The sequence below is a fragment of the Meles meles genome, chromosome 6 (genome assembly GCF_922984935.1).
Source record: "Meles meles chromosome 6, mMelMel3.1 paternal haplotype, whole genome shotgun sequence".
Taxonomy (NCBI): Eukaryota; Metazoa; Chordata; class Mammalia; order Carnivora; family Mustelidae; genus Meles; species Meles meles.
Genome location: NC_060071.1, coordinates 78,396,962 through 78,418,777, shown reverse-complemented (window position 1 = coordinate 78,418,777; position 21,816 = coordinate 78,396,962). Strand labels below are relative to the sequence as shown.

The following is a 21,816-nucleotide window of genomic DNA, read 5'->3' as shown; positions in this document are numbered from 1 at the left end:
GCCTTGGGCTTGCCGTTGGCTATCTCTTCACCCAGCCCCCATCCTGGACTCAACCTCATGGATATATATTTGGGATTCTTTCCTCCAGTCCCTCTATCCAAGCTCTGTCCACACCTACTCCAGCTGCCTCTTGAACAGCTGCCTCTTTGGCCACCTTTTAGGCCTAAAGGTGTGCACGCTGGAGGCAGTATGGATCTACTGAAGGTCATCATCTCTTCCATAATCCTACACCTGCTCTCATGGTTCCCCATCTCAATGAAAGGCACCTGCCTCTAGGCAGTTGCCCCAGAGGAATCTGAATAAGTCTAGGCTATTCCTGGCTTCTCTTCCCTAGTCAGACACCAGGACCTTTGGATTTGTACTTTCTAATCAGCTCTCAAATCTCTGTCTATTGCCACGGCCACTGCCTTAGTTCAGGGCTTACCTCTCACCTGGCTTTGGGTGATATCTTCCAAGACACTTCTTGGACTCCCACCTCTCCAAATGCCATCCCCTCTCCCTTCTGGCAAGCTACCCTCTGAACTCTACACGTAAGTTCACTTTGATGAGTTAAGAGAGAGATGGAGAATGTTTATTGTGTGGACACTAGGCCGGGCTCTGCACCAGGAGCTTTATGAATCATTTCATGCAGTTTCACAACCATCCTATTTTACATATATGGACACTGAGGCCCAGAGAGGTTGTCATCTTCCCAATGTCACATAGCTGCTCAGCAGGAGAAATGGAATCTGAATCCAAGTCTTTCTGACTCTCATTACCAGGTTCCCCACCCCCTTCTAATCCTATACTGCCCCCTTGATATATAACTTTTTTTAAAAGGTCTTATCACTTTCAGGCTTAAAATCCCTTTGAGGCTTCCTACAATGTGGTAACTGATGTCCTTTGTAATCGGACTTCTATTTATCCAACATTTTCACTGTGACCTTCCTACTTGCCACCCTCTCTCCCACATACTCAATGGCAGTTTCCAGAGCACTTCTGCCAACCCCTTCTGCCCTTCAGATTTATTTATTTTTTAAAAGATATTATTTATTTATTTGACAGACAGAGATCACAAGTAGGCAGAGAGGCAGGCAGAGAGAGAGAGAAGGGGAAGCAGGCTCCCCGCTGAGCAGAGAGCCCGATGTGGGGCTTGATGCCAGCACCCTGGGATCATGACCTGAGCTGAAGGCAGCGGCTTTAACCCACTGAGCCACCCAGGCAGCCTTGCCCTTCAGATTTAAACATCCCCTCTTAAGTGAAGTCAGTTTAACTCTTAGAATTCACTTCTATCTCATCTGTGTTGGTTTTATACTGTATACATACCTCCGTTTTTGAACTTCTCATGCTTTACTAGAGTTACTTTTGTTTCTCTATAATCCTCACTTAAGTGTTAGCTCCTTGAAAAGAGGATCCAAATTTTAGTCTTGTTTTTATCCTAGTTCCTGGCCAAATCTGGTCTACAACATGCAGCTAATAAATGCTGTTTGAATCAAAGAATAAACAAATCTCACATTCCTGAATCCTTCTCCCTCATGATGTCCTTCCTTAACTTTAGGGGCTCCCATGAGTGTTTCCTTGTAGTGTTGATTCTCTTTATTTGCTACACTTTCATACCAGTCCTGGCCCTTCGCCCAACCCAGTCTACCAGCTGGCCCAGGGTTGGAGGCGCACCACCACCACCAGGGGGCAGGGTGTGACCAGCCTTGCCCCTGCCTGCATTTTCTCCTTCCCTGGGCCCTCTGGGTCTGGCCTTTGGACATCCTACAGACTCCCTACATGTGTGGTGTGCCACCTAGATCCTCCCCATAGGATCCAGGTGGTCATTGTCCCAGCCTTGGAGTGTTGGCTGCTAATGGCTCACAGCTGAATACTTCCCCTGAGAACGACCTGTGGCTGGAAGGAGCAGTCTCACCAAATGTAATAACCCTCTCCTGGGGCAGTGTGTATCCAATGACCGGCTGATGCAGGGTAGAGGGCCTGGTCCCCTTTCCTTCGTTATTTCAAAGCATTTCTGCTTTTCCTGATATCCAGTCCTGTTTTTCTCTCTGCTTTTCTTCTCTTCTCTTTCTTTTTTTTTTTTTAAAGAGTTTATTTGTTTATTTGATAGATAGAGATCAGAAGTAGGCAGAGAGATAGGCAGTGAGAGAGGAGGAAGTAAGTCCCCTGCTGAGCAGAGAGCCCGATGTGGGGCTCAATCCCAGGATCCTGAGATCATGACCTGAGCCGAAGGCAGTTGCTCAACCCACTGAGCCACCCAGGCGCCCCTCTCTCTGCTTTTAAAAGGCACCCTACTCCGCCCCCCTCAGGGGACAACCTGTATACAAGCTTCCATCTTAGAGTTTGTTTCCAGCTTCAGATATCCGCTAAACTCCACTTGGATACTGCATTAGCCCCCCAATCCGACTCTGATTTCATTTTGCCCTCCTCCACACTAGATCCAAAGCGATCTTTACAAACACAGTCCGATCACCTCACAGTCCTGCCAAAAGTTCTTGAGTAGCTTCTCCCTGCTCTTAGAATAAAGCCCAAATCCTAAACTTGGACTACAAGGCCCTGCTGGATCTGGCCCCTGCTGACATCTCCACCCTCACCCACCACCATTCTTCACATGTCCTTGGTTTCTACACTCTGGCTATGTTGGTCGTTTTATTTGTTCGTTTTGTACACGTGTCTCTTTCCTGCCCAGAGCCCTTGCATATATTGTTCTGGCAGCTTGGGATCCCCCTTTCTCCACACCCCCAGACATGGACACTTCTTGCTCACCTGACCAGTCTCAGTTTAATGTGACTTCATTAAACAAGCTGTCCCTGCGATGCCACCCCCCCCATTAGATTATGTCTTCATGAGGGAAAATCTCCTAGTGCCTGCCCTTCTCCTTCACAGGACTCACCTCACTTATAATGGTTTCTATTCATGTAGGCTCCTCCCTAACATACGTGGGGCAAGAGTACAAATAGGGGCACCTCGATGGCTCTGTTGGAAGAGCGGGCGACTCTCGCTTGGGGTCGTGAGTTTGAGCCCCCTGTGAGGTGCAGAGATTACTTAAATAAATAAATAAAAATGTGTAAAAATAAATAATATATAAAAATAAAGAAAGAAATAAAGAATGCAAATACAGGCTCACAAACCTTCTGTTTAAAATTTTTTTTAAAGATTTTATTTATTTGAGAGCGAGAGTGAGCAGAAGAGAGAGGGAGAGAGAACCTGAGGCAGACTCCACACTGAGTGCAGAGCCTGACTTAGGCTCTGTACCACAAAAGCGAAAGTGAGATCATGACCTGAGCCAAAACCAAGAAGTTGGTTGTTTAACTGACTAAGCCGTCTAGCTGGCCCCTTGGGTTTTAAACATTTAAAATGTAGAACTTGGGGCACCTAGGCGGCTCAGTTGTTAAGTGTCTGTCTTAGGCTCATGTTGTGATCCCGGGGTCCTGGGATGGAGCCCCGCAAGCTCCCTGCTCAGCGGAAAGCCTGCTTCTCCCTCTCCCACTCCCCCTACTTGTGTTCCCTCTCTCATTGTGTCTCTCGCTGTCAAATAAATAAATAAAATCTTAAAAGAAATAAAATGTAGAACTTATGCTAAGAAACTGTTAAATAAAATATGTTCTATTCTTCTGCCTTGATGAATATATACATGATGGTCTGGGATGTGGTTCAGATTTGAATTCAGATTTGGACTCTATTCGAGTCCTCAGGATTCTATGGTAGGATGTGTTGGTAGGGGAAGAGGACGCGTTGGGCCATGGGCCTTTGGGCCTGCTTCTTTTCCCACTCCTGACACCGTCTTGTACTGTTAGGGCCCTCATGGGCACACATGTGGATCTGTCTGTCTACACATCCCAATTCTGTCTAAGACCTCCTGCAAATAGTCACCATTGGCCAGCCTGTGGGTCTGGGGTGAATGTACCAGTAGTGTGGTCCACTCCTGCAAAGTCCAACCCAGGTGAGAGGTCTGTATGGGCCCCAGAAGTGGGCTTGGGGACCTTCGAACAGGGAATTCCTGGGTATTTGGAGTGTGGTCCAGAGGAGGACTGGGCGTGGGTGGAGGAGGCCTGAATTCCTCACCCTGTGAGGTGGGACACAGCCAGAGTGAAGCCTTCCAAAAGCACAGGGCCCAGGGCAGGGGCCACTCTTGCCTGGGCCTACGGACAGTAAGTTGATGTTTCCTTATTTCATCATTGCGTATGCTCCATGAAGGGAGGGCTGGTGTCAGTCTGATTTACCGGGGTGTCCCTAATGCCTAGCACGGTGTCTGGTGCTTAATAAATATTTGTCAAATGAATATAGCAGGTAGATTTGGAAGAGATTTAAAGATTTGGATCCATTACTGAAGATCTAGATACCAAAAGCCAGAACTTACAGGGCTTACAGGGTCTAATAGGCTCTAAAAATTGGAGGGCAGGACTGAGGAGGTAGTGATGGCACCCCGGATTACTGCCTGTGTCTCCTCTCCTCCCTCTTCATCTCGTACCCAATTCTCCCAGCCCTTCACTTGCCTGGCCTTCTCTCCCTAATTGTCCAACATCCCTCTGTTTATATCTTTCTCCTTTTTTGTCCTTTGGCCACTGTGCCTCCTCTGTGGCCTGACCACCTATCTGTCTGTTCCTCTCTATTTCTTTCTTTTTTTTTTTTTAAAGATTTTATTTATTTATTTGACAGTCAGAGACCACAAGCAGGCAGAGAGGCAGGCAGAGAGAGAGAGGAGGAAGCAGGCTCCCTGCTGAGCAGAGAGCCGATGCGGGGCTGGATCCCAGGACCCTGGGATGATGACCTGAGCCGAAGACAGAGGCTTTAACCCACTGAGCCACCCAGGCACCTCAGTTCCTCTCTATTTCTTTCTAGCTCTTGGTCCCCAGTCTTAACTTTCCTTTGCCCCTTCCTTCTACTGCCATTGCTCTTCTGGTCCCTTGCTCCTAGCATCCCCTCTTGTTACCCCTTACTCCCTTCTTGGTCCTCTCCAGAAGACTTTCTCTCTTTTTTAGTTTGCCATAGCCCTTTGCCTGCCTCTTCCATGGGCCTACATCCCTCCAACTCCTCTAATAGAAATCCCTGGAGAACCACCAGCTTGTTCTGCCCTCCATCCCAGGTCGAGACCTACTGCCCCCTCTGCTAAGCCTTCCTGCCTCCCTCCCTCTGTTTCATCATTTCTGCAATGTGCCGGGCATCATGATTTTCACTCCTGTTTACCTGTCCCCAGATGTCCTGGAGTCAGTCACTCTCAGTGTGCATCTCCCAGGCTCAGGGTACAGCCCCACCGAGAGGACCCATTAACCACCTCCTGGGGCCCCACTGGTCGCCAAGGCCTCTCCTCTCTGTGTCCTTGCTCCATTCCTCTAGCCCAGTCCTTGCTGCCGGAACAGACTCCTTTCCCTAGTCAGTGGCACCTGGTCTGAGCCCTGAGCGGCTCAGTTTGCCTGAGCTTGTTTAGTCTGACTCTTTTAGCCCGTTAGCAGCTTAGCAACATCCCCCCACCTTGAGCCCTCCAGTAAACAAGCAGATCAGCTCAGATCTGACAGCTGCTTGGGGGCAAGTGTCTGGCCAGGCCAGGCACAGAGAAAGGGGCTACATTCAACACATCCTATTCTTTCTTCAACTCAAGAAGTTCTGGGCTCTTTTTCCTGGTTATGTGCCTCAAAGCCACATTCTGTGGATGTGTGTTCAATTCCCTATCTCCATGATTCCCATTCCCATCTGTGGCCTTGTTCCCAGGCCTTGGTTCTTCTGCAAAAAGAGGTGGATCCAGGCAATTGCACTGAGAAACCTTACTACTTAAATCCTGACAATGGTCTCTAAGGTTCTCTGCTCCTTGAAATGCAGGACCGATGTGGGAAGAGATGATCTGATCTGATCTAGGTCTTCTTTTTTGTGTGTACTGAGCATGGTAAGAGAGACCACAGGTATGCATACACACACACGAACACACACACACATGCACATGGAAAGCTGCGTTAACTGTAGGTATTCTGTAGACCAGTGGTTCTCAAACTTCAGTCTTCATCAAAGTCCCCCAAGGGCTTATTAAAACACAGATTTTGGGGGGTCTCATGTCCAGAGTTTCTGATTCAGTGGGTTTGAGGTGAGCTCAGAGAATATGCATTTTTAGCCAGTTCCCAGATGCTGCTGCTGGTTGGGGGAACCACACTTTGAAAACTACTGTTCTCATCTGAATCCACCAGCTGGGACCAGGTTAATTTTTACTGATGATCCTCGGGGCTGATGGACAACCAGGTCTCTCTCTGACTTGGGACAGGGGGCCTGTTAACCCTATGGGAACATTCGGGTATCCTCAGCAGGTGGGGAATAGCCCTTAACTCCCGAGTTCTATTCTAGCCCACACCTTGTTTTAAACAGCTTCAGACAGGTTTAAACACCTCCTTAGCTAATTCCTAGTATCCCTGTTCCAACTTCTACTCAGGGATGAGAGCTCTAAGAGGTGTTAGGGGATTAGGCTGAAAATGTAGGTCACCCCCCAGCCATCTGGGAACCAGGATGGTGAGAGAGGAAGAGAGAGGGACAGAGATACAAGGAGGGAAGAGGGGAGAGGAAGCAGAGGGCGTGTGAGGGCAGTTGCAGAAGTGTCTCGGATGGATTGGTGGTGATTAGATTCCCGTGTCCCGAGGTGGCCCGGAAGGAAGGAACAGAGATCCCCACTCTCCCTTCTGCTGCTCCTTCTCCTGAGCTGGGCTGCTTGTCCCGGGACTGGGTCATCAAGAGTGGGAGAGGCTGAGGATTGGGTGGCGAAGTCCTGGACGTCCACTGAGGGAACCGTTGCCTGTCTTTCTGATATGATAACTGTGAGGGACTGGGGGCCTCACAGTGGGAGTGAGACAAGGGACAGAAGTGTGAGGATTCCTGAACATAGAAATAGACCCAACTGGCTAGGTGAGAGTGGGTTCAGGACTGCCTGGATTCCCACAAACACTGCCAAGGTGCTGTGGAGTGTTGGAGGGTGAGGGCACTGGGAGTTTCTCTGGGCCTCTTTTCCAGTCCCAGGCTCCCAGTCGCTGAGGGCTGAGGGTGGTGTTCACAGCGGGGTGGCTGGCCAGGCCAAAGCACTCTTAGTACCGGGGGACTGAGTGTCTGCGAGACAGATCATCAGGAAAGGGCTTTGTTGGGGAAGATGCCCCCTTCCTTCCTTGAGAACAGGCTTACTTGTCCTCTCCCCTCTTCTCATTCCCCCCAACACCCTAGGCCAATGAGATATGCAAATGATCCCCTTACCTCATTGGCTGGAGGCCTGAGGACCCCAGATGACCTCAAAGCGCTGGCCCTTTAAGAGCGCCCCCGTGGGCTTGGTGCCCACAGCGCCTTGTTCTGAGCACAGAGGCACCAGACCCCACTCAATGGGGTCTCCAGTCTCTGGGGAAGCTGTGCCTGCCTGACACTGACACTCACATCATTTCTACCATCCCCCAAGTGAGTATATTCAGGGCCTACCTTCGTGCCAGACCTCTCACCTACAACCTCCTCCACTGTCCCCTGCTCTCTGTTGTCTACCTTCAAGAATCCTTACACTTCTGTCCCCTGCCCCACTCCCACCCTGACTGGCTTCGTGTCCCTCACTGCTATCACAGCAGGCTGATAACTAACCCTCCTCACTTATCTCTTCATTCAGTTCTCTCTGGGCAGTGTTTCACCGTCTCCTCCCTGCCAGGGATCATTCCTTCAATCTGTGTCTTTTTTTCTACTGGCCCTGTCCTCTCAAGGGTGAGGGGCTCGAGAGAGAAGGCAAAGACCCTTCCTTGGGACAGGAAGAGAGAAGCGCTCGTCCTTCCTTCCACTTCTCTGGGCAAAGCCTGAGTGTCTGAGCTGTCATTAGAAAGGGGGTTATCTAGGCTTGGGGTGTCAAGATGGAGCCAAATGCCAAGCCCTGGGAACTAGCACTCCTTGCCTTGCCCCTTTGGGGGCTGGCAGTGGGGCTGTTGGAACTGGGAGCTGGGCTCCAGCTTGGGAATTACAGGCTGGGAGGGATCTCTGAGGTCACCTAGCCTGATGTTCCTCAGGTGAGTACACACACTGTTGTTGATAACAGGGAAGAGAGCTCCTTGCGGACATAAGTTTGGGACACTTTGGGTTGAGGTTGAACAGATGGTTTACTGAAGGATTTCTCAGATTAATATGCGGCTATGCTTTGTGACTCTGCAGAACATGGGGATGGGAGGCAGCATTTCTCAAAATTATCTGAGCATCAACTTCTTCTTGGGTATTTTTCAGACTTAGGGTTTCCCAGAACACTGTGGAAAATGGGAAAGTCTAACTGCCTTTATTGAACAAAACAGGAAACGGGGGTCAGAAAGGGGAGGTGATCTGCCCAAGTTCGCACAACATAGCAGGTTCTGAATAGAAGGAGGAAACCAATTTTGCTTGGTTCCCTTTGGTGATATTGGCTTGGGGAAAGACGGTCACCACCCAGTCCTGATCTTTCTGGAACCAATTCTAGGACCTTTCTTTTCTCTTTGGAACGTCTCATGCTCCTATAAAAGGGATTAATTGATTGATTAACCCATAGAACAGATGTGCACTGAGGCCCTTCTATGTGCAAGGCATCAACCTAGGGTGTTTTGAGAGGTATAACAATGCATTATTTTTGTACCTTAAAATTCATGGCATACATGCCTTCCCGTTGTCCAAAAATAGACACATACTCTGTCACAGTTAATTAAGCAAAATTTTTTGATTGCTTGGAAATGGAATGATGTCTCTTGAGATGACAGAGTCTCTCAGTATGCCCCAGCACTAGAGTTGGGAGCACTGCCATGTTCCTCTTGTTCTTTATAGCTTGAGGAAGCACCAGTGGGGCGAGAGGCTGTGCTGTCTGTCCTCTTCCTCAGTCATGCCTCTAAGCTGCTTGTCCCCAGTCAGGACCCCCTGCCACCTGAAAAGTTGTTCCAGCCCAGAGGTGACTCTTTAAGGAACAGCGTTGCACCATCACCCAGGATTTTCCAGAACTCTGGCTCTCCAGGGCACTTGGGCCTTGGGAGAAGCATGTTCCAGTGAAGGAGGCTGGCAGGAAGGCTCCAGCTCTCCTCTGTTTTTGCAGGTGCACCACTCCCAATCCAGCCCCAGGATGGCACTGCCTCCCAGCCCCCTGGCTATGGAATATGTCAATGACTTTGACTTGATGAAGTTTGAGGTAAAGCGGGAACCCACTGAGGGGCGATCTGGCCTCCCAACAGCCTCACTGGGCTCCACACCCTACAGCTCAGTGCCTCCTTCACCCACCTTCAGTGAGCCAGGCATGGTAGGGCCTACAGAGGGCCCAAGGCCAGGCCTGGAGGAGCTGTACTGGCTGGCCACGTTGCAGCAGCAGCTGGGAGCTGGGGAGGCACTGGGGCTGAGTCCTGAGGAGGCCCTGGAGCTGCTGCAGGGTCAAGGTCCAGTCCCTATGGAGGGGCCCCACAGCTACTACCCAGGGAGCCCAGAGGAGACAGGGGCCCAACATGCCCAGGTGAGTGATCAGTGAGTTGGTCTGAGGGGTGGCAGGGTGAGGGAGGACAGCCCAAGAGGGGAAGGAGAATTCCTGGACAGCGTTATGGATTGGGGACGAGACAGAGGGCAGGAGAACAGAAGGGCCCTTGAAAGAAAATCAGGTAGAGAAAACTACCTTCTGCCCCCTCACCTTTTTCCAAATGGAGAGAAATGAGTAGTCCGAACCCGGAGGAAGAGGGAGAAGGTTAGAAGAGTACCAAAAGGGGAGAGCTGAGAATTAATGGGGAGCATTAATAAACGGGGAGGTAAATATACTCTATCTGTGGAAACCAGGGAAAGAATTGTGTGTGGAATGGAGTTCAGACTGTGGGAACGGGAATGAGGTTGGCCTTTTCAAACATCGTGCTTCCCCAGCCCCCAGTCTTCTCAGGAAGGATTGGGACTCATCCTATTAATTATAGACACAGATGGGGGTGTTGAGGGCATTAGGATGTAATCCAAATCCTTTGAGGGTCACAGGGTTGCGGCCTTCAGGACAGGGGAGAGACGTACATTGGCGGGCGGGGTCTGCCTGGGCGCTTGTCCACTGGACACTGAAAGTGTCTGAAACCTTACGCTGTGCACCGCGCAGGAAGGGCGCGGGCTCCAGGCGTGCGGCTGGCTCGCCCGACCGTGGGAGGCGGGGCCTGTGGCGCGGGGCAAACACAAAGGGGCGCGCGTTCCCCAGGGAGGAGGGGCTTGTCGGGACCTGGGGCGGGGTCTGGACTGCGGGATGGATATAGTGCGCGGGCGAGCATCTCGTAAGGCGGGGGCAGAAGGCGGAGCTTCCCGGGGGCGGGGCAGTTCCACCCGCGACAAGAGGTTGGAGCTGGGCGGGGCCCCGCGCTGACCCGCTCCCCACCCGCTCCCTCTGCAGCTGGCCGAGCGGTTTTCGGACGCGGCGCTGGTGTCGATGTCAGTGCGGGAGCTCAACCGGCAGCTGCGGGGCTGCGGGCGCGACGAGGCCCTGCGGCTGAAGCAGAGGCGCCGCACGCTGAAGAACCGCGGTTACGCGCAGGCCTGTCGCTCCAAGCGGCTGCAGCAGCGGCGCGGGCTAGAGGCTGAGCGCGCCCGCCTGGCCGCCCAGCTGGACGCGCTGCGGGCCGAGGTGGCCCGCCTGGCCAGGGAGCGTGACCTCTACAAGGCTCGCTGTGACCGGCTGACCTCGAGCGGCCCTGGGGCCGGGGACCACGCCCACTTCTTCCTCTGAGCCGCTAGGGGCGACGGAGTGGTGTCCTAGGAGGGTGGGGGGCACCACCCAGGAGACCACTGTACCGTTCACTAGATGGTTACTGAGCGCCTTCTGGCGCCAGACACTCCGTGGTGTGACTATACATAAATATCCCCGAACTTCCTGGCCTCTCAGGGCGTGCTCCGAGGTTAGATGCTGTTCATTTTCTGGGAGAGAAGTCTAATCACGCAGGCAGCCCAGAGCACCCTCCACCTCCAGTTCCACCCCACGTGACCTGGACGCTGCGATCTGGAGGAGCCAGTGCAGGGCACTGTGTGCAAGGGGGAGGGTGGGGAGGCGTGGTTGATAGCTGGATGACAGTGAATGCGAGACGAGGGAGTGGTGTGACTCCCCCTCAGTTTAGATTTTAATTCAAGGTTTTCAACCTGTAGTGCATTAAGGTGGTAATTAGCAATGAAGCCATGTTTTCATTCCGAGGCTTGTAAACTCCCCATTTTAGGACGACTGCATTTTCAAGATTTCAGTTACCAACAGCAAGGCAGACTAGGAACTCTATCCAAGAAGCTTTCTTCCTACCCAACCCCGTGGCCTCCAGGGCCCAGAGCAGCAAACGCCTGAGGAGCTCTGGGAGTGGTCAGTGTGGGCTGGGAGAGACCTCTGGGCACGAGCCTGGGGATCTGGGTGCCAGTCCCAGCTTTGCCACGGGATACCTCTGTCACCTTGAGAAAACCACTTGCTTCCCTAGTTTTTGTTACCTCCTCCAATCCTGGGCTGGATGACTTCTGACACCTTTCCAGTTTTGGCATCTCCGTGGTGTGGGGCCCCAAGAGCCTCCCCAAGAAGCCCCCAGGACAACCTCACCAAAGGGACTTCCTGTCCTGCTCCTGCTTCCTGATTGCAGCCTGGTCAGTGGAGGAGCCCATACACCGGTCCTCTGTTGCTCCCTCCAGGCTGCCTTGGCCTCCAGACCTGCGTAGGGTACCCTTGCTACCTCCTCCTTTGCTGAGGGCTGAGGTGAGATTTTACTCAGTATGACAAGATGCTGAAAGAATGAGGTTTTTGTGAATTAAACTTGAAGTTCAATCAGAACTTTATACTATTGGCTAAATGTTCTTACCATTTAAGAAGTGTTCATTCTTTAGCCTTGCTCCTGGTGTGTGTGTGTGTGTGTGTGTGTGTGTGTGTGTGTGTTAAGTCTCAGTTCTGGAGGCCCAATGAAAATGGGGTAGAAGGGTGCGGATTGGGCCAGATGGAGCCTCCTCCTCCTACCAGCACTGCACAGAAACCCAGGAGCATCAGTGCCTGGGCCACGCCTGCCTATGGCTATCCTGAGGTCCCATAGTTGCCATGGTTACCCAGCCCTCTGGTTCATCTGCCTACAGAGAGAGTAGGCTGGGCGGGGCGCTCTGGGCAGAGCAGAGGCATTGAACTGGGAGCGGCTACCTCACCAGCCACTGTCATAGGTCTTCTAAGGGACATAATAAATAGGAAGAAGCAGTCGAGGGTGGGGAAGAGGCTCCCATATGTCTCTCTTCCTTTCTGCCCCCTCTATCCACCCCCTCCCCAGCTGTCTTTTCTCATCACAGTTCTTGTTCCCGCCTCCCCCTCCTCCAGCCCAGCTCATCCCTCTTCCACTCAGGAGCCTGCAATATCTCCTCCATCTCCCCCAGGATTTCTTTTTCTTTCTCTTTCTCTCTCCTTTTCCACCATTGGCCACTGGCCACCCTCTCTGTCTCTGGCTCCTCTCTCCTGAGTGGCTCACAACATCTTTGTCCTCTCCTCCTTTGTCTCCTTCCACACATATCATTGAAGGGAGAGGTTGGGGCAGAGAGGGTCCCTATAGGATTTGTCGTTTCTTCCCTCGCTCTGGATATCACCTGTGTTCTCACCCTCTTTGGAGCATCAATCCAGACCCAAAACTGCTCTTGCATACCTTCCTTAACTGGCTGAGGCCCTGCACAGCACACACACAGGCAGAGAAGCCATCCGCAGGCACCCACCCCCATACGCACAATCAGCCCACGTATCCATACACCTGGGGCTCAAGATGAGGCTCACACAGAAGTTGCACACCCGTGATTAAGAGTGTGGGCACTTCACTCAGAAGGGTCTGGCTCAATTCCAGGCTCACCAGTTCTCTGCTGATGGGTAGATTTAAATGAAACCTCCCTTGATTTGCAGAAAAATGGGGAAAGCGATGCTAACTACCTAGTGAGCGTGAATGCACTTAAAGCACGTTGCACAAAGTTTCACACATGCCAAACAATAATGTTCACTGCTGTTGTTAATGTTATTAAGGGTACACAGCCTGGCTTTCTGAAACACGAAGGCCACACTCATGGAGAGGTGGGGTTGGGCATGAACACACATGCACATTTACACACCCAGGAAAACCAGGCTACACAGACCTCAGATGCCCCCTCTGTGTTCATAATCCACTCACAGACCTGCTGCCCTCCCTCTGTCCCCCCAACACCCCTGCTCGGCCCGCCCCACAGCTGTGTGGGGGCTGGAGTGAAGCTCCTGGGGGATTCAGCTGGGCTCCTCTAGAGACAGCTGTAAGAGGGGATCAACCTGCCCCTTTGACAGCCCTTCATTACCACCCCCCATCTCTGGTAATTAACCTCCACGGTGCTGGGCCCCCTGGGGTTGGGAGGTGAGGGTAGAGGGGCTCCTCGGATCCCACTGGCACACAGCTAGGGTGAAATCGCTGAGATACCAGGCTTTGTGGGAGCTCTGGCTCAGATCTGAAAGGTGCTGGTCCTCATTTCTTAATGGTGTGTGTGGATGGGTGGGCATTATGGACCATTCATGGGTATCTGGGGCATGATAGATAGAGGCTGAGGTGCTAGGAGTGGATCCCTTTATTAATGACCAGAAAGTCAGGATCACTGAAGAAAATCACAAGGCTGAGGGGTATGGGGCCTGGAGAGAAAGAGCAGGGCTCACCACGCACTTCCAGGACCTAGGGGTCACAGCCGGTCCAAGAGGGAGAGGCACTGGTCACTTGAGTCACAAGGGTCAGGACAGGCACCTGGGACAGGGAGGGATAGTCATAAGCACTGTCCCCTACACCACCACACGGAGCCCGGATGTGCTCCACCAAGCCCCACTTTGCACACCCCGCCACCACTTTGGGCCCCCGGGACTCACTGAGAGGCTGAGGGAGCGTTGGTCCGGTGGGAGGCAGTCACGGGCTAGGGCTGGGGGTCGGGGCCGGTGTGCAGGGCCTGGGAGCCCCTGGGCTGATGCCCTGGCTGGCGTAGTACTCCACCACCTGCCTGGGCACCTCAGCCAGGACGCACTTGGCAAGCGCAGAAGGTGCGGCCTGGGGATGGGGCGGGGATGGGTTTAGCAGGCCCGGAGGGTGGGGGCGGGGTCAGGCAAGAGGACGAGCCTTGGGGGCGGCCCGCTGGGCTCCAGCGTCCTTCGCAGGCCATCAATCCGGTGTGGGAGAGAAGGGCCTGATTTGAGGGCTTGAGGAGCTGAGGAGTCCTACGACCCGGAGGGGGCGCGGGGCACTCACATCCTTGAAGTCCCGAAAGGGCACGAACTGGACGATGTCGCGGGCCGCGGGCACCCCTCGGGGGCAGCGCAAGGGACCGTCGTCGCCATCCAGCAGCCGCATGTCTGAGAAGTCGGCATTGCCCACCCCCACGATGATGATGGACATGGGCAGGCGGGAGGCGCGCACGATGGCTGCGCGGGTCTCGGCCATGTCGCTCACCACGCCGTCTGTGAGCACCAGCAGCACGGAGTATTTCTGAGGGCAGAGGGCAGGCGGAGGGGAGGAAGGGTAGGCTCTGTGTGCAAGGGCACTGGCACCCGCCCCAAGCCCAGGCCCTGGCCCCCGCTCCACTGGAGGACACCCAGTGGGGCAGAGCCTGGTTGCCTGCTTCGCCTCCTCACCGTGGCTTGGCCGGTGCTCTGCTCACGCTGAGCTGGCCCGGCCACGCGGTTAATGATAGGGGCCACGTTGGTGGGGCCGTAGAGTTGAATCTGGGGTAGGCACCGGCGGTAGGAGGCGATGACCCCGGAGATCTCTGTAGGCGAGGGGGTGAGACCAGCAGAAATTAGCAGGGAGCCCTTTTGGACACCCTTTAAACAAGGAGGTCCTTGCCTGTCTCAGGACTGCCTGGCCCCCCAAGTTCCTTACTAAGCAGGAGAGTTGGCTGGCCTGATGCTGGGTCAGAGGCCTGGAGTCCCAGATAAGACAAGAACTGAGTGGTGAGGTGGGCGGGGGGCTGGGCCCATGAGGATGGAGCCTGTGCCCCTGCATGGGGTTGTACAGGCTGTGCAAGCCGTATGGGGGAGGTGGGGCTGGAGAAAATCTGCCCTCTTACCTTCACATTCAGGGTTTTCCGGGTCAAAGTTGATAGCAAAGTCATGGGACACCTGTTGAGAATAAAGCCAGAGCAGCTAGAAGATGGTTTTCTGCCTACTCTCCCACCAAATCCTCCCTTGCTCTCAGTCCCAGCCTACCTCGAAGTTGGGGGGGATTCGAGCGCCAAAGCCAAATGCTGGAAACCGCTTATCACTGGGGAGAAGAGAAGGCTGTGGGGCCCATCCCGCAAGGCCTCCCTACCTGCCTCCCTCCTCCCTAGCCCACCCCCCTCCCACCTGTCATAGTCCTGGCAGATGCCTCCCACTGCGCGCAGGGCCTGCAGGTAGTGGTTGGGCTGGCGGGGGCTGAGGCAGTGTAGGGACTGGCTGCTCCTTGGGTCCCCATTGGAGGCGGTGAAGTCGATGGCCACCTGGTGGACGTGGGGACAGGGTCACACTGCATCCATGAGAGCTCGCTGAGGGCTGGCTCAGAGCTAGGGTCTATAGGGAGGACTAAATTAAATCCAGCCAAGCCCACAGGTAGCCTCATCATGGAGTGGGGTAAGGGGTACAAAATGACGATGCTGAGGCTCATGAGAGGCCCCGGGAGGGGCGGGGGGTTTGGGGCTCCCCTGGTCATTATGTGTTTAGCCCCTACCTCTTGCCTGTGACCCTCATATTTCCCGGGCCTTTACCGTGAAGCTGATCTGGCAGCCGCCCATGATATAATCCAGGAAGGTGTGCACCTTCTCCACCTAGCAGGAGGGGAAGAGGTAAAGTAGCAGGATGGTTGTTTGAGGAGGGAGCTGGGTGGGGTTTCTGTGGGGGGAAAGGGAGGGGAGGTTTTTGAAGTTGAAGTTCCTGGTGGGATAGGGCAAGCCTTCTCTTTTCTCAGAAGAATTTGAGAAACCGGTCTTTGAAACAAGGGCAGGGTTGAATCTGAGGGTCTGACGTGAGGGGGCACTGGGATTTACCGTGCACTGCGCCAATACTACGGTCCCCGAGCTCTTGTAGTTCTTCTTCTTGTCCCGGTACTTGGGGTTAATACAGTCCCACTGCATCTAGACCCCACACACCCCACAAGCCCAGAGTCACAGTTCCAGCAGGTGACCTCTTGTCTCCCTTCCAGCAGAGCCTCCCAGACCAAGACCCCAAAGGCTCCCTCCTTAGACTGAGCCAAGGTACTTTCCATCATTTCCCCCACCCCATATACTGGGCTCTTCAACCCTCTCAGAACTCTTCCAGGGATCTCTGTGGCACCTCCTGCCCAGGGTTTGCTGTTCCTTCCTGCATCTCCTGGAAAGTGCTGGTGAACTCGCCGATGAAGTCATGCTTCCCGCTCGAGTCATAGTCATACACCAGGAACTGAGAAGGCGAGAGGGTAGGGGAAAGGGTCAGGATTGTTTTGCGGTGGTTGCTGGGGGTCAGGGTGAGGGACTGAGGGAGGCGGAAGCTAACAGTCCCTGGGCCCAGACAGACATCTTCAACCTGTCCAAGGAGGCTACCTGCTGAACTTTATTCTTTGGCTCCATCTGGCAAGGACCTTGGCCTTGATTAAAGGTACACAAAGTGGGAACGTTGAGCTGTGACTGGGTCTTTACCCCACAGTGGGAAGGACTTATCACATGAGGGAGAAAGAGGGTCTTGGTACACTCAGGGGCAATGTCTCAGACAGAGGTTGGCTGCTCCCATAGGCTGCCCTTGCTTGGCAGGGACTTCACCTTGAGAGGCCGGTGGGCATCACAGCTGCACAGGGAGTGCAGGGACAGGCGGAATGGCTCCCAGCTGGGATTCAGGTTGTTCTTCACCACCTTGGAGAGGCACCAGAGAGCTGGTCACCTCCTAGCCACATCCCCCTACTCCACTCTTCCTCCCCCCTCCCCACAGCCCCAGTCACCAACCTCAGTCCTCCAGACGAGCTGGTCACTCTGGTCCCCATCGGTTTTATAGATCTCCATGAAAGGGTCAGACTTGCTAAACAGATCCTGGGGATGCAGAAGAAAGGATCCGTGAGTGCGGTGAGGTCTGCAGAGGGAGGCGGCTAACACCAGGAAGGGGGAGCAGCCCTGATTTGTCTTGAGTGTGGGGCAGGGTGGCTAGGCTCTCTAACAAAGGAAGATGGGGGCCCAGACTCTGGGGCTCCAACCTTATTGTCTAGCTTGTGGGCTCTGAAGGTGAGCTGCACATAGTCATTCGTGCCGGATACCTCCTCGGCCACAATCTGCAAGGAGGAGACAAGTGGCAGGATTTCCCCCTACCACCCAAAGGGCCACCTTATGCCCTTTCCCTTAGGTGGAGGCCAGTCCTGGACATAACGTCATCGTGGATGTCCATGCAGGGGCACTGAATGCCCCACCCAAGGGGGAGTACAGGTGACCTTGCCTACCGTGATGGTGGACTTGCCCGCAGTCTTCCCATTCTTCAGCAGCAATGGCTTAGTGACCTTGGTTTGTGACACAATCTGGAGATGGAAGTGGAGGGAGCCCCAGCTGTGACACCTCCCACCTACCTTGGCCAGGGAACAAGGGACAGGGTCACACGTGTCCTTAGAGTGCTCCCAGGGACTGGGCTTGGGCTAGGGTGGAACTTAATTTCCACAGCAACATGAGCCAAAGGCAGACACTTAACAACTGAGCCACCTAGGTGCCCCAGTTTCCACAGCAACATGAAGAGTAGGCACTGTTTAGAGGAGGGCACTAAGACTCCGAGAGGTTAAGTATCTTGCCCAAGGTTGTACAGCCAAGGAATGGTGGAGATGGGGTCCAAGCCCAAAATGATTTTGTTCCGGAGCTGATTCTCTGTTATTTTGGCTTTCAGAGGTGGAAGCTGATGGGGATGGGGTGGATGGGGATGCGAACCTGGCCCAAGGTGCATTCGGTAGAGCCAAGGAAGGTGTCGTTGCTGGGGCCGGTGGCTCCATCCTCCGCGTCAAACACATGGAACTGCAGCGGCTGTTTCTCCTCAAAAAAGTACTCAAGGGCCAGCACCCGGGAGAAGACCGGGCTGGAGCAGGAGCGAAGCACCTCTGTGCGCTCCACCTGCGGCGGGAGGGGTGAGGGCCCTCTGGGAACCCAGACGACTTCTCCCTGCCCGTGACCACCCTGCTCATGCCAGCTTTCCTCGGTCTCCCATATCCCCACGGACTAGCTCTTCCCTTGCTAGGTTCAACCTTGAGCTCAGGGTGCTGCCAGCCCCCTGACTGAACCATCAGTCCTTTGGGGCTCCCATAGGGTCTCTGGGAGCTGTGCCGCTTCCTCTGGGCCCCTCTCAGTACCCTCTGGGACTGCGGACTTTGGAAGCTATAAAATGGTTTGTGTTTGTCATGATGGCACGCCTGTCTCCTGGGTTACCCCCACAGCCTTGAGAAGAGGCCCCTCAGGGTCCTCACACTCCCCTGTGAGGCTTCCCTTGCTCCTTCCCAGCACCCCCCTTCCCAGGCCAGGAGGTTAGTTAAGACAAGACCCGAGTCCGTTCTCACCTCCACCCACTGCTCATCAGAGTAGAGCTTGAGCAGCACGCAGGGGTGGGGCTTGGTGAGTGTGTCTCTGTCCAAGAGGCCATGGCAGGACACCCGCAGCTCCACCCGCGAGGCCCCCAGTGTCATGGTCGGGGGCTCAGGCACCCATCCCATCTCAGGATCCGACATGTCACTGTGGGGACAGAGCAGATGGCCTGGACACTGGAACGGAACATCTGCTAAGGGAGGGGTCTGTCTTTTGGGAACCTGGACCCCACTCCCACCTTGTCGTGCTTCTTAATGCCTTAGGATCTCACGGATCTCCTGCTTCCTCCCCCTACTCACCCCCCACTCCCTGTTCTCAGCTTGGCTTCCCTGGAGCTGTGAACAGGGAGGGTGGAGGACTTGAGCCTCCTGCCTTGTGTCTCTGTCACCCCTGCTGGCCTACTATGTATGTATGGGGCTGGAGAGGGCTGGGGGCGTGTGTGGGGTTCCTGGCAGTCTTGGCTCCTGGGCCATCGATTGATCCATGCTTTCTGCTACCTCAGCACCTTCTGCTATTTCCCGACTAATGTTGGAGCCAGCACTGCACTCAGTCTTGGCACGAGGGAGCTGAACTGGGGCAAGGGGGTGGGGAAATGGGTGGAGGAGCCCCTGCAAGCCTGAAGGGGATGGGCCTCAGGAACAGAGTCTGCAGCGGGCAGGAGGGGGCAGGTCGTAAGATGCCCAGCAGGGCCGTCCCTCTCCGCCTCCCCCCACTTACCTTCTGGGTGGCTTATGGCAAGGGAGGGGTGGTGGGCTTGGGCACTTAGAGGCAGAGCCCTGCCCCTGCTGAACGCTCCTCCGGGTTCCTGGCAGGGGCTCCCACTATGACAACTCTCGCTTCCCTCCCCACCTCCCCTGTTCTCACACTTCTTGGCAGCACTGGCACTGTCTCTTAGCGACAGGATTTTTGGGGAGCCACAGCCCCCTCCATGCTGCCTGTGGGATGCACGCATGCCACCCTCCCCCAGCAGTGGTACCAAGCCTCGGGCAGCAGCAGGCAGGGGTATGCTGGCCCGAGTTCACGGCCGGTCAGTCCATCTATCTGTGTCTGTCCACATCGCAGGGTGAGGCTGTCTGCTCCCGTGTCGTCCTTCCCCCAAGCAAGTGCGCGCTGGTGTGTCTGAATGCCCCCACCCTGTGTGTCTGTCCTTTAGCTGTGTGTCTGTATCCAGAAGGGTGTGCCAGTTCCTATACCGCCTTCAGAACTGGGACCCTTCTCTGGCTGGGTACTCCCCCCCCCCCGCCCCTGCCTGTAACGCGTACCTTTCTGGAAATGTGAGGGAGGGTCTGGGTGGGTGGGTGGGGAGCTCTGCCTTCCAGCCACAAGTCTCCCAGTTCTCGCAGGGTCCCTGAGTTGGGCAGGGGCATGTGGTGGTGAGGGGATCGGGCAGGTCTAGAGACCTCTCTGGGGGCCGGGGAAGACGTTGTTATGGAGACTGGGCCAGGCTGGGCCAGGCTGGGTCTGAGCTAGGGAGGAAGGGTAGGCTCACCTGGGCTCTAGTCGGGGGCTCTTCTCTCCGGCTCTCTGGCCCTGGCCCTGACTCCCTTGCTGCTCCAGTCGCTGGCGCCGGCTCCGGCTCCGGCTCTGCTGCTATTTATGGGGCCTGGATGGGGAGGGATGGGGGGGCCGCAGCACCAGCTCCCCCCGCATAGACCGGTTGGGAGGGAGAAAAGGGGAGGGGCAGGGCCATTGCCTGGGAGGGAACCACAGAACCGGGGGAGGAGGGCGGGTTGGGGGTGGCTCAGAGGCAGGACCCCCACAGACACAGTGACACACATCTTCCCCTTCACACCACACCCACACCCCTGCACACACTGTGGCAGGGCGTGCACACACACACATTCACGCTAGGAGATGATGGAGACACAGGCACCCACGAGTCATGGGCTCACACGTATCCTGACACACACAGGCGGCAGCACATAAACTCTCGGTGACACCACGCCAATTACAGCCCTATGGGTACACATACGGAAACACACCCGGTCTTACAGCGCTCTCCACATCACGCCTGTTGGGGATATTCGCAGTAACACATCAAGGAACACAGGGCTATACTTGTCACACACACATACACTCATTCACACCAACCCAAATACAACAGGATGGAGATCTTCACGTGCTCCTTCAAAACCATCCCATACCACGCTAAATCTCACAGCTTTGAGAAGGAGGTTCTGTTCCCTAGATGCTTTTCAACAGGGACACGCAAAGGAATGGACACAATTGCTTAAGGGCGCACCATCTCCCATCCTGAAGCAGGGGCTGTCAGGAGGGAGACGTGCTGAAGGGTTGATTCCCGAGGCATCTTCTCAGTGCCCACGACTCACCGCCATGCCCCCCCCCAACCTCTGTGGTCACATCCTTATGGGAGGGGCCATGTCACATACAGATCTTGAGGTAACAAGATATTAGTCGAGCCCTAGTGAGACCAGGGAAAGAGAAAGATTGCCGGGGGAGCTGCATGCCATGGATGAAGACATTTGGGTTCATGGTGACCTGAGATGAGTCCACGAGAGGGTTCACCGGAACATTGTTGCCCTCCATCCTCTAAGCTGCTCGCATATTAAGCTAGCAGCCATTTGTTGGACATCCTTTGGGTGCCAGGGGCTGGGGCTGCACGGGGATTGAGATGTGGCTCCTGCCCCTGTGAGAGGTGCCTCTACAGAGAACAGACAGACCCACAGACAGAGAGCTGATAGGCTAACACACAGATGCGATGAAGTGTGAGGGGTGCAAAATTATGGAGTGATTCAGGAAGCAATGGGTCAGAGAGCGGGAGGTTTAATTTAGATGAGTCAGGGAAAGGCATCAGGAAGGGCTTCACAGAGGAGTTCCCTGAACGAGGCCTTGAATGCCAAGGTAGTGTGCGTTAGTACACCAATGGGAAGCAATTAATTTGATCATCTCCTGCTGTAGACACTACTGTTTACCCTCAGGCCACTCTACTTTTGAGGTTTCTATTGATGGTACCCCTAAGATAACACTACACCATTTAATTCCACCATCCGTGAGCCTGCCTGTGTGTAAGCTTGCATACACACCACACAGCATACTGCTCCCGTCTCCTCCTGGGACACCGGGGTGTTCTGATCGCACTACACATCCCCCGCAACACGCACTGGTACTGATGTCAGTCATTTTGGTCTCTGCTCCGGCCAGCTCAGCCCAGATCCTGCACATGACGCTCCACCCCCCACTTGGGGGCATTTTCCAGTACCCTCCCGTTCAGCACCTCTCAGGTCTGTCTCTCTCTTGTCAGAGTCCCATTCTCATCCCTGTGGGGGATTCCTTACTTTTCCCCACTGTGGCCAAACACTGAGCACTAAGGGGGAGCAGATGGTGGGGGGT

General features: G+C 54.5%; 2 protein-coding genes across 2 annotated transcripts; one reads left to right on the top strand and one right to left on the bottom strand.

Moving 5' to 3' along the window:
• Positions 1-9,046: 9,046 nt before the first annotated feature.
• Positions 9,047-11,549, top strand: NRL (neural retina leucine zipper). The gene is made up of 2 exons (XM_046008773.1): positions 9,047-9,427; positions 10,325-11,549. The coding sequence occupies exons 1-2, from the start codon at positions 9,047-9,049 to the stop codon at positions 10,655-10,657; spliced, it is 714 nt and encodes a 237-aa protein (XP_045864729.1). The 3' UTR covers positions 10,658-11,549.
• A 1,936-nt stretch (positions 11,550-13,485) lies between these two features.
• CPNE6 (copine 6) lies at positions 13,486-20,035 on the bottom strand. The gene is made up of 17 exons (XM_046008772.1): positions 19,955-20,035; positions 18,441-18,612; positions 17,821-18,000; positions 17,349-17,423; positions 17,109-17,183; positions 16,864-16,947; positions 16,684-16,773; positions 16,223-16,327; positions 15,937-16,023; positions 15,658-15,717; positions 15,260-15,393; positions 15,122-15,176; positions 14,983-15,034; positions 14,549-14,682; positions 14,166-14,402; positions 13,793-13,967; positions 13,486-13,673 (listed from the first exon to the last, which is right to left on the bottom strand). Exons 2-16 carry the CDS (start codon positions 18,606-18,608, stop codon positions 13,830-13,832), a joined length of 1,674 nt encoding a protein of 557 aa, XP_045864728.1. The 5' UTR covers positions 18,609-18,612; positions 19,955-20,035; the 3' UTR covers positions 13,486-13,673; positions 13,793-13,829.
• Positions 20,036-21,816: the final 1,781 nt, after the last annotated feature.

Excerpts from the sequence above, each read along its gene's own strand:
- CPNE6 (XM_046008772.1), bottom strand. The coding sequence starts at position 18,608 with ATGTCGGATCCTGAGATGGGATGGGTGCCTGAGCCCCCGACCATGACA. Across the intron at positions 16,328-16,683 it reads ATGCCCACCGGCCTCTCAAG|TTCCTGGTGTATGACTATGA; the intron begins GTGAAGTCCCTG and ends TCGCCTTCTCAG. Across the intron at positions 13,968-14,165 it reads CCTTTCGGGACTTCAAGGAT|GCCGCACCTTCTGCGCTTGC; the intron begins GTGAGTGCCCCG and ends CCCCATCCCCAG.
- NRL (XM_046008773.1), top strand. The coding sequence starts at position 9,047 with ATGGCACTGCCTCCCAGCCCCCTGGCTATGGAATATGTCAATGACTTT. Across the intron at positions 9,428-10,324 it reads CAGGGGCCCAACATGCCCAG|CTGGCCGAGCGGTTTTCGGA; the intron begins GTGAGTGATCAG and ends CTCCCTCTGCAG.